General features: G+C 29.8%; 2 protein-coding genes across 2 annotated transcripts; both read right to left on the reverse strand.

Annotated features, from left to right (window-relative positions):
• Positions 1–1,502: 1,502 nt before the first annotated feature.
• On the reverse strand, positions 1,503–3,158 carry LOC114924087 (uncharacterized). Its single transcript, XM_072197068.1, has 3 exons — positions 2,836–3,158; positions 2,600–2,726; positions 1,503–2,405 (listed from the first exon to the last, which is right to left on the reverse strand). Exons 1-3 carry the CDS (start codon positions 3,156–3,158, stop codon positions 1,602–1,604), a joined length of 1,254 nt encoding a protein of 417 aa, XP_072053169.1. The 3' UTR covers positions 1,503–1,601.
• Positions 3,159–10,115: 6,957 nt separating this feature from the next.
• LOC112698032 (two-component response regulator 24-like) lies at positions 10,116–10,583 on the reverse strand. Its single transcript, XM_025751460.3, has 2 exons — positions 10,383–10,583; positions 10,116–10,292 (listed from the first exon to the last, which is right to left on the reverse strand). The coding sequence occupies exons 1-2, from the start codon at positions 10,581–10,583 to the stop codon at positions 10,116–10,118; spliced, it is 378 nt and encodes a 125-aa protein (XP_025607245.1).
• Positions 10,584–13,955: the final 3,372 nt, after the last annotated feature.

Raw genomic sequence — 13,955 nt, forward strand, 5'->3', positions numbered from 1 at the left:
CCCCCTCTGGGACCTACCGGCCCCAACGCAACGGCCGCTCCTAGTAGCAGCGTGGTCCCTTCTGAGGTAGAGCCTACCGGGAAAGGTCCCGACGTGGCGATAGTCGAGTCGAGAACCCCCGTAAGCGGAAGTTGACCTCCAGCCCTGAGGGGTCGCTTACTGTTATGGAAAAGAATTTTGATGTCGGGGGTTTCATCGACTCACAGCTCATGCTGGGCACCGATGAGTTCTTCCAAGAGGGGGATCTTGGTGCCCAGGCTAGGTGGATCTAGCGGTGCATGTTGAGATCTGCGACTATCGCAAGGAGGGCAGAGCCCGTCCTAACCCAAGCTGGGGTACTGGACGGTCAGTCCTTGCGAGAGGTCGAAAGCATGAGAGCTGAGGTGGGAGCCTTGAAGGAGAGATTAGCCACCTCGGAGGAGAAGTTAAAAACTTCCGACGAGACGGTGGCCCGACTTACCGACCGAGAGATGACATTGGAGAGTCAGCTCAACTCTACTCGCGGTGAAACTGTTGCAGCGGAGGCCAAGGTTGTTGCCCTGGAGGCCAACCTGGAGGAGGCTGTCAAGTCGGCAAGGGATGCCAAGATTGAGGTCGCGGGGCCGAAGGGGTAGGTTGCTGGTTTGAAGAAGAAGAACAAGGAGACTGTGAGGAATGCTTGCGAGGTGATTTCCGGGACCGAGGAAGCGATCAAGGCCCAGGTCAAGCTGCTTTCTCTGAGTTCGACACCTCCACCATTGGAGCTTTTAAGACTATCTGGGATGGTCAGATTGTTGACATCCCGAAAAAGTAATGTGTAATTAGTTGTACTTTTTTGGGCCATGCTGGCCTTGTAAAGTGTTGTTTTAAACTTTTCGCTAGCTTGTGTAAACTGTTTACTGTTTTACTCGACATTTGATATTTGCCAAGCATAAATTGGATTGCTAAGCGAAAATGTCCGAATAAAAGGGAATAACAAATTAGCATAAATTTTTAAGAGTAAAATATTAAATTTATCTCTTATATTTGGACATAATTCTGTTTTAGTCTTTAAAATTTAAAGTATTCTATTTGAATTTAAAAAAGTTTTATTTAGTTTCAATATAGTTTTACTATGAAGTCAAAGTTAAATAATTAACGAAATATTTTATATGACAACAATATAAGAACAATGCTAATAATCTGAAAAATAAGTACACGCTCTAGAGATACAAAATTAACTTTAAATGTATCAATATATTTATTTATCATTTTTCTTACTATTTAAATAAAATATTTTCTATAAAACTAAGGAGAATAACAAATAAATGTATTAATACATTCATGGTTGATTTTTTGTCATTAGAACTTGTATTTGTTTTCCAGATTATTGACCTTGTTATTGTACTGCTGTCATGTAGGATATTTCATTAATTATTTAATTTTGACCTCATAGTGAGACTACATTAAAGTTAAATGAAATTTTTTAGAATTCAAATAATACTATTTAAACCTTAAAGATCAAAATAGAATTACGCCCCGTAGAGGACTAATTTAATATTTTATCCCATCTTTAATAATAATTACTTGAGTTGCTAAAACGTCATAAGTATGTAATACATAACCTTGACAAAATTTGGCATTTAATACTTTACCCTAATTATGTTCCTCTTCTTAATGCAAAAGACTAAGCGAGCTGTTTGAATCAAAGCAACACCTAAGAGTATGATACACCAAGAACCCCCAAGAAGAAATCCAATTTTATAAAATCTATAATAAAGATGATCAGGTGCCACCAAACCCAATGCCCACAGATATGTCAAAAGCATGAAGCTTACAGCAATGGTCATGTCAATGGTCAAAACCCACATTACGACCTTGTTCTTAAGTGGGAACCCACTAATGAGAATCAGCACCACACAAAGTGATGCAAAGAAAGATATAGTGTTGAAGAACATGAATGTCACATAGTCCTCTGACCAAACATACCCTACAACTGCAGTTCCTGCTTCACACACACCATAGGATTTGCAGCTATGCCCTCCATTTCTTGTATTTTCTTGCCATACCCCTCCTGGTGGACTTAGTGTTGCTATCACAGTTGCCACCACCATGAGTGTGCCACGTGTCTCTTCTATCCAATTTCCTTGGTATTGTAGATATTTTGTGTAGAAATTCTCCCATTTTTTCCATTTACTGCTTAGTTGTTCATGTGATTCTTCTTGCTCTTGGTAAAGATGTGGTGATGAGTGCTCTGGTTGTTGTGGAATAAAAATTGGTATGTCTCTTAGCCTTTGAATTCTGGATTCAATTAGAATGTGTTCAATGGTGAGGCTTATGAAATCTCTTGGACAATGATCCAATACTTCCAAAGCTGTTAGACCCTTCCTGTTCATAGCTTTTGCTGCTGTTCTAATCTCGGCTAGCAAAAGTAAGTATCTTATGATCTGCAAACAAGTTAAACAAAAAGTTCTGATTACTACTTGGCTAATCCTACATTGACAGTAATCAATTTCTTTACCAAACAGCAAACGAATTAGTGTTGTTTTCCAATTGGATTCTGCTTCCATGTAATTACTAATACAACAACAATACATGATTAAATGAAAGCTTTGGTTTGGTGTATGCATCACTATAGTACCTTAATTTGGCGAAGACTCACTGCTAAATGCAGAAGTGTGTTACCATCTTTATCAATGGCATATAGGAGCTGTTTGGCTCCATGCACTGATTCCACTATGAATTTCAAGGCCTCAAGGTGATTACACCTAACACATCAACCATCTTCCAAACAGAGCATGGCTTCAATCTTATCAACTCTTCAATGACGCAGCCAAGTGAAGAGGAAGGTTACCATCTTTGTCTTGGATCAAGCACGTGTCTGAATTCTCCATAACCAGAGCTTTCACTATCTTAGTGTGTCCTTCAGCTGAAGCAAGATGAAGAGGACAACGTCCGTGTTCTGAGTCCACTTCCGTCGCTAAACTTGGTTCCTTGCTTAGAAGAATCTCACATAACTCCAGATTTCCAAGCACAGCTGCTATGTGTAATGGGGTTTCTCCGAATGGAGAGAATGAAAATGAAACTCTGCTCAGATTCAAGGTGTTTATTAAGGTTCTTAAGCCACCATTGTTGTTATTCAATGATGCTTGATAGAATGCCTGCCTTGTATTATTAATAGTTAACTCTTCTGTCTCCATTAAAGGAATAATTGATGTGGATGTTAATGTTAATTTAGATACTTGGTTTGTTGTTAACTTTGATCAATGTTGGTTTTATATAGAATATTAGACAGAACTTAACTAGGTTGACTTGCATATATAACAATGTGTTCGACTTCTTTTGCTTCTGTCGGGTTTAATTTACATGAAGATCATGAATCTGAGGGGTCCAACCATTCACGCGTTTGAAGAAAACGAAGCAAAGTTTGAAACGGTCCTCCGAGTAATTTATTAGTGTTCATTTCCTGGAATTTTCAGCAGAGAAAATGGACAAACGAGTCAACGGCAGAGTCAAATAAAACCAATTAAATAGCAATATGTTCGCCAAGCAATTTAATTTTATAATCAAATCTAAGAAAATATTTTTAATAATTTTTCACTCAAGTGTTCAGGTATTCGTATTTACATATTTTTTTCCCTTCTTTTATATATAGATAGAGAAATATTAAAGACTATCAGAATTTATTATTTTAGTCATCATTTAACTATTATCTTAATTTTTTTAGTCTAGTAATTTAACAATACACTTTATTCCATATTTTTAAATATTAATAGCTAATTAATGACAAAAAATAATAAATTTTGATAATCTTCTAACATTTTATATATATATATATATAAGCACTCTCATTGAATAAACTCTTTTTTTTAACTCTTGTTAAAAAAGATATCTTTATACCATCTAAAGTCAGATAAGGCTTTATTTTGATATGATAAAAATTAAAATGCCGACTGCATTAGAGATAATTTCTCCATTGTTATTAAAGATGAGATCACCGTCATCATTTGTTTTGATAGCTGAAAGGATTGAAGATTTTTCATCTTCTATGAGATAATTATCCCACCATCTTTCGAATTTTTCTGAGAAACCGAAAACAATAACATTTACAATTGCTTCTTCGAAATTTTCATAGGTAGTTTGATAAGTTGTACAAATTATGGTCATATGTTGTAATATATGCTTAATATTATACTCAGTTTTACCGTTTTTGTTCCATTTATAAATATTGTTGGCATTGAAACTGTTGAAGTCTAGTTCTCTATCTTCGAGAGCTAGATCAGGTGTAGTAATGTAAGATTAGAAAAAAGGTTTTGTAAGGTCTTTCCATTTTATAATGAAAATTGTCATGATAGGATTGATTCTAGGTGAATCTAGACTTTCTTTAGAATCTTGTGACTCTTTATGAATGATATTAATAGCTGTTTTTGCTGATTGTTTAGTGACTCTTGTGGATGATTTTGTGGTTTTGAAAGTTTTAAGGATAGTCATTTGGCTAAGAAGATGATCAATTTTTTGTAACACTTCCGATGCTCCTTATTCTTGTTTTAATATAGTGGATTTGAGGTTTTGTGTTACGGTCTTGGACACACTCCAACGCTATTGTGTCGGAACTCGAACTTATTCAACCTCTTGAGCTAAGACTAAGTCAGCCTAACTCTCAATATTTAGCAAGAAAGTTAAGAACATAACAGAACACAAGAGAAATGAAATTTCGGTGGAAAGAAAACTTGAGTAATAAAGTCTTTGTTACAAATGACTCACACTCTAACTTTCACTTTTTATTTATAGCCATCCACTTTCTTAATAGATGGTTAGGATTAAATCTAATCACAGTCCATATTAATTATCCAGAACCTTCATTACAAATATCTATCTTACCACAACTTTCTAAATACTTCTAGATTATTTCAAACTACTCTTCATATTTTTATATACATCCACATTCTTCTAGAATACTCTATAACTTTTCAGAGTCTCCTAGAACCTTTTAGGGTATTCCAAGACCTTCTAGAACATTCTAAAACGTTCCAGAATTATTTAGAATATTCTCAAACACTCTAGAAACTATATAAATAATGTTAATTTTAATCTTCTAAATTTTACCATGATGTTTGTTTGGCTTTGTGGTTAATTCTAAAAGTTTAAATAAAGGTTTTTCTAGAGATTTTGATGTTGAGGCTTCTTGTATGCTAAAATTTTGAGAACTAAATTTTTACCCTAATGTTTGAAGATATTTGTTTGTATAGTTGACCTGTTTTCATAATATTTTATGTCTTTAGGCTCAACGGGTTCATTCAAATTTTTCTGTTTTAAAAGGTGAAGCCATAACGGAGTTATGCTTTGCGTCTAAGGTATTTATAAGGATGAATTTTTCTGTTAAAAAAATTTAGATTTGACTAAATCTCCATCCTATATTTTTCAAGTTGATATGATATTTATAGAACGAGATATATTGGTCATGTTTAAAAGGATAATCTATGTTATGTTTGATGCTATATGCTTGAAACCATTCGAAGAACAGAATATGCATTTTAGCTTGCTAGAGAAAATTATAAAACTTTTCTCTAAACTCTTCTTAAGGTGGTTCTACCCTCTCTCATCTTATATTGGTGAAAGATTTGGTATTTTTTGGTCTAGCCAAAAAAATTATAAAATAATATGGTAACAAAAAAAATATCTTTTTTGGTATAGACTTCTCAAGAAAAAACCAAGACCTAACACTAATCTAGTCCTGATTTTCTCAACTCTCGCATCATCTCCTACTCTTTTCTCAAGCTTTTGACAAGAGTTTTTCATATAATCATGTGCCTATGAAGAACCACACTATCAACAATATGAACCACCAATTGCCTCTTACAAAGTAGAAGTTTTGCCGTGAGTTTTTATTCCAACTTTCTCCCTCTTTACTTCACTCTCCAAACCACCCGTATGAACTGTCATTATTGCCATTGTTTGAAATTTATTTTTGAAACTTTACTCTCTAGCTGTCAATGTTGATATTAGAATTCTCTTGCTTACAAATTTTTTTTTTTTATATTTCAAAACGTTGTTTGGTATGGTTTTAAAAAAACTGATCGAGTCTCAGTTTGGTTCTACTAAACGGTTCTCAATCGAATTTTTGTTTCAATACTGATTTCTAAAATTAGCAATTTTACATGTGAACCGAAACGTATATCCACTATATTATCACCATCACATCCACCTCTACCTCTCTACAAAACCATTCCTTTTTGCATTAATATATAAAGAACAAATTTCATTTAGTAAAATATAATAGAAAGAAAAAACTCTTTAATCGTAGAAAAAATAATTTGTATCAATTGTAATTATAAAATAATTTGTAACATATCTTAATTGTTTGATTGATAAAATACAATATATAAAGACGAATAAGAGATAGTAAAGTAGGACATATAGAAAGGAAAAAAATAAAAAAAATGTTTAATTTAAAAATATTTTAATTACAATAAAAGAATATTATATAATATCTTTTAGTTATTTTTTTTTAAGTTTTTTATAGTATCTTCTAATCTACCAGAATTTAAAAATTTGTTATTAGTCAATCAATTGCTATATGTATAAGGCAAAATTTGAATCTCTAAAACTTATTTAAATAGACTAATTAATAAAGTAATTATTAGACCAATTCAAATTAATTATTTTAGTTGCCTAATTAATAATATGGAATTAGTGTGGTCATCCATTTGGACTCAAAATTTTTAAAGGTAGGGCTAAATAGAGAATAAATAGATCAAGAATTCCTATGTTTGTCATATTAAAAGTTCATCTAGCAAACACAAAGGAATGAAAGAACCATTCAAATGTCATATTTTATTTATTTATTTAGGCTTTTGATTTTTTTTTTTTGGGACGTGGTCATGCTATTAAAATATGACTACCGTATATTTTGGTCAACTACTGAAGTTTTACTGTTTTAGTATTTGGAATTCGCCCCACTATGTCTTGCTTGGGCGTTATTTTTTTTTTTTGTTTACACCAGGGTATCCATCAGGCCGGAAGCCCAATGACTAATCCCTCGGGTACTGCAGGGAGAGGCACACAAAGTGGGCGACCCTCCCAAACAAGCAAGCTCCATTCCCATCCTCCAGTGAGTATCGAACCCGGGAGAGATGGTTAAGGGACACAGACTCTCATCCATCTGTGCCAACTTGCGTTATTTTTTTCAGACCCTCATCCTTTTTTTTCTTGGGCGTTATTTTTACTCAACAGGATTTTATGTGGGCTGGCCTATTTTTGTTCACTTGGATCAGTTTTTTTCTTTGGTAATTTAATCCGAAGCGGATTTTATGTTTTTTTTTTAAAGATGTTTACCTAGCAGTGGTAACTAGGTTTGTGTGTGTGAGTGTGTTTGTAATGACCAAAAAAAAAAAAAGTAGAATGAAAAAGTAATTAAAGTAATGTTAAATTTGCGTGTGGTTATGCAGCATCCACGTCCTGAACTCTCTTAAATTGTTGATTGCCTTATTCTACCAAAACAATGTACTCCAAGATTTTCAATCCATAATTCCCTAAACCGTGTTAAAATTAGCAACATTACTATATCATCCTTTTATTTTGGTTGATAAAGTAATCATATTGTACTGATCTAATAAAACTGGTGGCCCCATATAAAAACTCATGCATGAACATATCTGCATCATTCTATTAATAATAATTATGCGATTAATTTTTAAAAAATTAAGAATATTTCACTCTCCTCCCCTGCAAGATATTAAAATGACACTTCCTTCTTCTCTATTTTATAAATATATATTTTCCTCCCTTCTAATTTTTAAAAAATTTAATAATTATATTATTTTTTTCCTAAAATATTCTTCAATAATTTTTTAATTATTAAATTATAATTTTACCAAAATTTTCGTTAACGATTTTTTTATATTTTACTATTAATTTTTCGATATCTATATATATTATTTTAACATTAAATAAAAAATTTTAGTAAGATTATTTTTCAATATCAATATATATTAATTGTTATATATATTAACAGTGGTAAAATTTTTTATTTAATGTTAAAATAATATATATTGATATTAAAAAATTAATAGTAAAATATAAAAGTAATTGTTCATAAAAATTTTGGTAAAATCATAATTTAATAATTAAAAAATTATTGAAGGATAGATATCTTAGAAAAAAAATAATTTAATTATTAATTTTTTTAAAAGTATTTTAATAAAAATACAATTCAATCAATAAAAAATAATTTATTAAAAGATATTTTAGTAAGTAAAATTTAATGATAAAAAATAAAACTTTTGTTAATGGATTTTTTTTCAAAAAATAATTTATTTTTTCCTAAAAAATGGATAAAGTTAACACAAAAAGTTTAAAATGAATTAAAGATGAGGTTTTTTAAAAGTTAGAAGAGAGAAAAATGTACATTTACAAAATAGAGGGGAGAGGAGTGTCATTTTAATATCTCACAGGAGAGGGGAGTGGAATTTTTTCTTAATTTTATGATGACTATCATTAATAATGACTATAATATCACTTAGATGGATAATTAAGAGAAGATGAATTAGAACTCTTAATTATCACTCTAAAATTAATATAACATTTTTTACTAGCTATTTGACAACACTTTTTAGTTTTATTATATTTTTTTATTTTATTTTAAATTAAAGTGTTGTAAAATAATAAAAATGTGCGATTTTAATTTGAAATATACTTCTAAGTGTTGCCAAATACATAGACACACCATAATGATAGTTTCTTCTCTATGAAGAGGACATGCAAGGTTTTTATTGAGTCCCCAATCTTAACTATCATAAGAGACATCGTATTCTGATTCCATATATAATATCTTGCTTTGAATCATTGAAATTATTCTTTACCTATTAAATTAGTTACTACTATAGTCTATAGTTTTCGAACATGCTACGTGCAAGAAAAATACTATTCATACATTATTAAATACTCTTAATATTTGTATAAAAAATATATTTTTCATTAAAATTAATTGTGTATTTAAATTATTTTTCAATTAATAAAATAAAGAGAGTTCTTATTTAATTATTAAAAAATACTGATATTAAAATAGTATTTATTATAAAAGATGTATATGTTGTGAGATTATGTAAGATGGTAAAGGAAGATTTTCTAAATTTTGAATTTATAATAATAATAAAAAAAGAGATAAAATCGTCAAAGGTATATTCCCTCCCCAATGAAATGTTTCTATTGTTTTTGGAAATTATATATATAATAGTGGCATACGAAAATCTTATTATAGATAGAATTTTTATTTTCAATAAATACTTAATAGTTAGTATATCTCAAATATAAAGAACCAGATCCAAAACAAAATATTTATTTCTATATATATGTAAACTCCTGAACATCAAAATCAACATTCGTATAACCAGAAAATAGTAAAGATCTGTGCACGATTCGTATAACCTGATTTGGCATAAATTTGTCTAAAATGTTCTTTTTTTTTTTACAATTTAAAACAAGTTATTTTTTAATTATTTATTTAAATGATTGGATATCACTCTACCTCATTCTTAAGAGAAAAAAGTCCAAAATAACATCAAATTTCTCTTTCGCTTCTTTCCTTTATATATTATCACATTTTTACCAAAACATTTATGCCTAGTATATATAATACATACGTGCTAGAAAGATAATAATTAAAAATTATTTTATTTAATCTAATACTTATAATTTTATATTTATTACATATAATATTATACTATAAGAAGAGTTTCAAGTATATTTCAATTGTTTTAACCGTTGATCTGAATTATAAAAATATATATTGAAATCAACAGTTAAAACAATTGGAGTACCAATATTCTCGGTATATTTAAAATTTTTCCTATACTATATTTATTACAACTGAAAATAATAAATACAAAATAAAATAATTTTAGATTAATTTTTATTATCTTCTAAATATTTTATAATACAGAATACACCAATTCACAGAAACTTGAAACACCTAAACTCCAAAATCTTCATGAGAATATATAAAAATAAAAAGAGAAATATATAAGACCTAAATAATGCAAAGCCCAAACAATTAAAAAATAAAACAATAAGAACCAACTAACAATATAGCTTAGTGAATAGCACATCCTCAATTTCATGAATTATCCAACAATGCAACTATATAACTAAAATAGAGTTTAATTTGTAACATAGAATTTGTGAATGAATGAAGTAAGCTTAGCAATATTAAGAGGCTTCTCTAAGTATTCATCTAATCCTGCTTCCATAAATTCTTGAATATGTGATTCCATTGACCGTGCTGAAACACCAGCAATGGTGCTACAAATTCCCATTGATCGAAGTTCTTTTATTGCCTAATAATATATCAATCAAAATAAAATAATCTCATTATTAAAAAAACACAAATTAAATAATTAATTAAATGTAAATAAATAATTAATTACCTCGATGCCATTCATGATAGGCATATCCAGGTCCATTAGAATTAGGTCAAAGGTTTGACCAGAGAGATGAACGTTAATGGCTTCTTTACCATTTTGCACAACTTGATTTTTCACCCCAACACTGTTCAACATCTTTCCATGGATAATTCGAACCATCCTATCATCATCAACAACAAGCGCCGTTAGTTTATGAGAATCCATGATCACTACCTTAGCTTGCAAATAATTGCAACTGGGATCTTCAAATCACTACTAGCTACTACTTCTTCTCCCTATCAAATCACCTTTATTGTTTTTATTTTTAATAATAGACTAGACATAAAAAAAGAAACAAAGACACATAATTGGTACGTAATATATATACTATGTTAGTGATATTCAAGATATTGTTTGAGAGTGTACACGTGACACTAACTTTGGATTTGATACCTCTATCTCCAAATCCAATAGACAATACGTATGGATCATATACTAAGTAGATATCTATTATTTGCAATGGATCCTAATAAAAAGGAAAAAAAAAAAAAGATTTTGTTCAAAATCTCATATCTAACAAAGTCTAATTAGTTTTTCCAAAATGGGTTGATTCTAATCTTAAATAAACTTTTAGGGCATTTTTTTTTTTTGCAAAGCATGGGACAATATATTGCAAAGTATATTTTTGGGTCATTTTATTAATATTTCGCTTTCGTTTTCTTTAACAACTAAAGTAAAATTAAGCAAAATATAAGAGTAAATACTATTTTCGATTCCTATGGCTATTGCTTTACAAATAAAGTGTCTTTTTATAATTTGAAAAATTTTAATTGATTTTTAATTATTTAAAATATTGGTTTAAATAACTTTTGGTATTAATTTAGGAGGTTTTTGACACATTAGCAGGTTACCATTTACAAAAATCATTTAGACTAATAACAAAGGATGTTTAGATCAATTACTTGGATAGTTAGAGATCGACTAAAAATTTTTTAACTTGTGGATATATATGACGTTTTGTTCTTCGAACAAATGGTTAAAAATTGAAAAGAACATTTACTCCAAATAAAACTTTTATTACTAAACTCTTTTGAATAAATTTTTAAAGAAAAACAACTATTTAAACCCATAAATTTTGCGATGGTGACAAAAGTGTCCATTAAATAAGGAAACTAATATTATACTCATGAAAAATAGGTTTCGTGTGACAAAAATACTTAAATCTTAATTTTTTGTTAACTTTTTAATAAAATTTTTAAATTATTCTCATATTTTATCTTCATCCTCAATTCTACCACCATCTCTTCTCCAAATCCCAAATTTTCATAACTCTCACCACCTGATTATCACTGCCTCCCCTCTCTCGATCTTTCTTCACCAACACCAACTCTCTTGTTACTTGTGTCAAGAACTTCCCTCAAAACCGTGGCATTGTCCTTGCAATCATCAATCCAGTTGTACTACGCTTTCTACTACGACGATTCCAAAACTTTGATTCTTCTCATTGGGTGGCTTTCTGCTGCTATTTTTTTCGTCTTCCTCTAAACTGTTCGCTACATAAATCTTATTTTTTAGCACAACAAACTCGTTGTCTTTTACAAGTTCCTTTAAGAAGTGATGATGGCATTGTTGGTGGTGGTGACGGTGAGTAGTGGCAATGAAGAAGGAGAGAAGAGACAGTGGTAATAAGGGATCGGATTAAGTTAGTGGTGGTGAGGGTTGTGAAACTTTGGAATTTGAAGAAAAAGATAGTGGCAAAGTTGAAGTTGAAGATAAAGGATAAAAGTAATTTAAAAATTTTATTAGAAAGTCAATAAAAATTAAAATTTTAGTATTTGTGTCGCACGAAACCTATTTTTAACGAGTATAACATCAATTTTTTTGTTTGATGAGTATTTTTATAAGTGTTTATAAAGTTCAGGCGTAAGAACGGGTGTTTTTCCAATTTTAAAAATATAACTTTTCTTCTTAAACCCTATGTGTAGAATTCGATCTATCTATATCTTAGTATATCTGTGTCGTACAATAATACAACAATAATAAACACGAGGAACATGTGTTCATGTCCATCTTTTTGTTTTTTCCTTCAAATAAAGAATAAAAGTTCACATTTTAATTTTTTTAATTTACCAGATGTTACGTAATCAATGTCTATTAATTAGCTAGGTAATCGTTTATGCCTAACAAAAATAATTGAACAAAATGCTCAATGTGTCAATGTAGACTTTGGTTGTAAACATATAAATAAATTTATATTATTATTACTTGGTTTAGTATAGTGGAATATTAATTATTAATTCGCAGCATTTGGTATGAAGCTAAGTAAGATTCTATAGTCTACTACAATTTAGTTTTTGGCATCTTTTTATGATGGAAGTACAATGATGCTAGTATAAGTGAAACTTATGCCATAAATGGATTATATTATCTTGTACTTGAGTGAAAAACAGAAGTTTAAAATATGATATTTTAAAGATATTAATTAACATATGTGCATGCTTTAACGAAGATTATTTTCTCAAAGCATTAAAAAATTAAAATCTTATTTCTTAAAGTCTTGAATATAGACTTCTATATCTAAATATTTAAATATCTGAACTAAATTAGAAAATAATCAAAATATCCATTATTCTTATAAATGGTGAATGCTTTCGCTCATAGGCAGCATAGAATGATCAGAGAGGTTCATTAATGAATAAATAGTTATCTATGATATATTTTTAAAATTTTAAATTTATTTTACTAAAATTTACATGCGACTTAAATGGCTCCACTTGACTCGCGCGCGCTAACATTATCAACACGTAGTATTACCGACGCCTGTGCTGTTGCTAAACAATTAAATTTGTCACCTGTTTACTCATGGTTTGATCGTCGGTAATATATACAGTTTTTTTCTCTTTTAAATTAATTTAAATATTTAATTACCTATGATTTTGTCATTGGTAAATTTCAATAAATAAAAAATTTATAATAAAATTAACGTTAGCAATTATTTACGGCTTAACAGTTGATAAACTTAATTTAAAATTTATTTGATTTTTTAATAAATTATGCTAATGCTATGATATTACCGACGGTCTAGGTAGGCGTTGATAATAATACATTAATAAAACAATGTTATAGACATGATAATAGGTATTGACAGGGGTGGGAACATGTCCTCCGCCCCCACCTTCATATCCAGTTTTCGTCCCCATTTCGTCCCCGTCACAGGTAATGGGAATTCCGTATCCGTCAAGGATCGAGAACTCTACGAATATCTGCGGATTTTAAAAAATAAAAAATTGAAAACAATTGAAAAAAATAAAAAAAAAACCATATCAATCATCATGTTCTTTGTCTCCAAGGCATTAACAATAACAAAGACATTAACAACATGTTCCTTGTCTCCAAAGACATAACGACATTAACAACAACAAAGACATTAACAACAACAAACAATATCAAACATATCCATAAAACAACCAAAGTATCAAACATATCCGAAAACTACAAAACATAACTCATCACATTGTAGAATCCTCAAGCCTTTTTTCATGATATAAAGATAGTGATGGTAGATTCTGATTTGTTTGAATCCTACATAAAAAAGAA

This window comes from Arachis hypogaea, chromosome 6, assembly GCF_003086295.3.
Source record: "Arachis hypogaea cultivar Tifrunner chromosome 6, arahy.Tifrunner.gnm2.J5K5, whole genome shotgun sequence".
Lineage (NCBI taxonomy): Eukaryota > Viridiplantae > Streptophyta > Magnoliopsida > Fabales > Fabaceae > Arachis > Arachis hypogaea.

Coding starts and splice junctions, on each gene's coding strand:
- LOC114924087 (XM_072197068.1), bottom strand. CDS start 3,158: ATGGAGACAGAAGAGTTAACTATTAATAATACAAGGCAGGCATTCTAT. Junction 2,727..2,835: donor GTTATGGAGAATTCAGACAC/GTGCTTGATCCA, acceptor TTGATGTGTTAG/GTGTAATCACCTTGAGGCCT. Junction 2,406..2,599: donor TGAGTCTTCGCCAAATTAAG/GTACTATAGTGA, acceptor ACTTGTTTGCAG/ATCATAAGATACTTACTTTT.
- LOC112698032 (XM_025751460.3), bottom strand. CDS start 10,583: ATGGATTCTCATAAACTAACGGCGCTTGTTGTTGATGATGATAGGATG. Junction 10,293..10,382: donor CTATCATGAATGGCATCGAG/GTAATTAATTAT, acceptor ATATATTATTAG/GCAATAAAAGAACTTCGATC.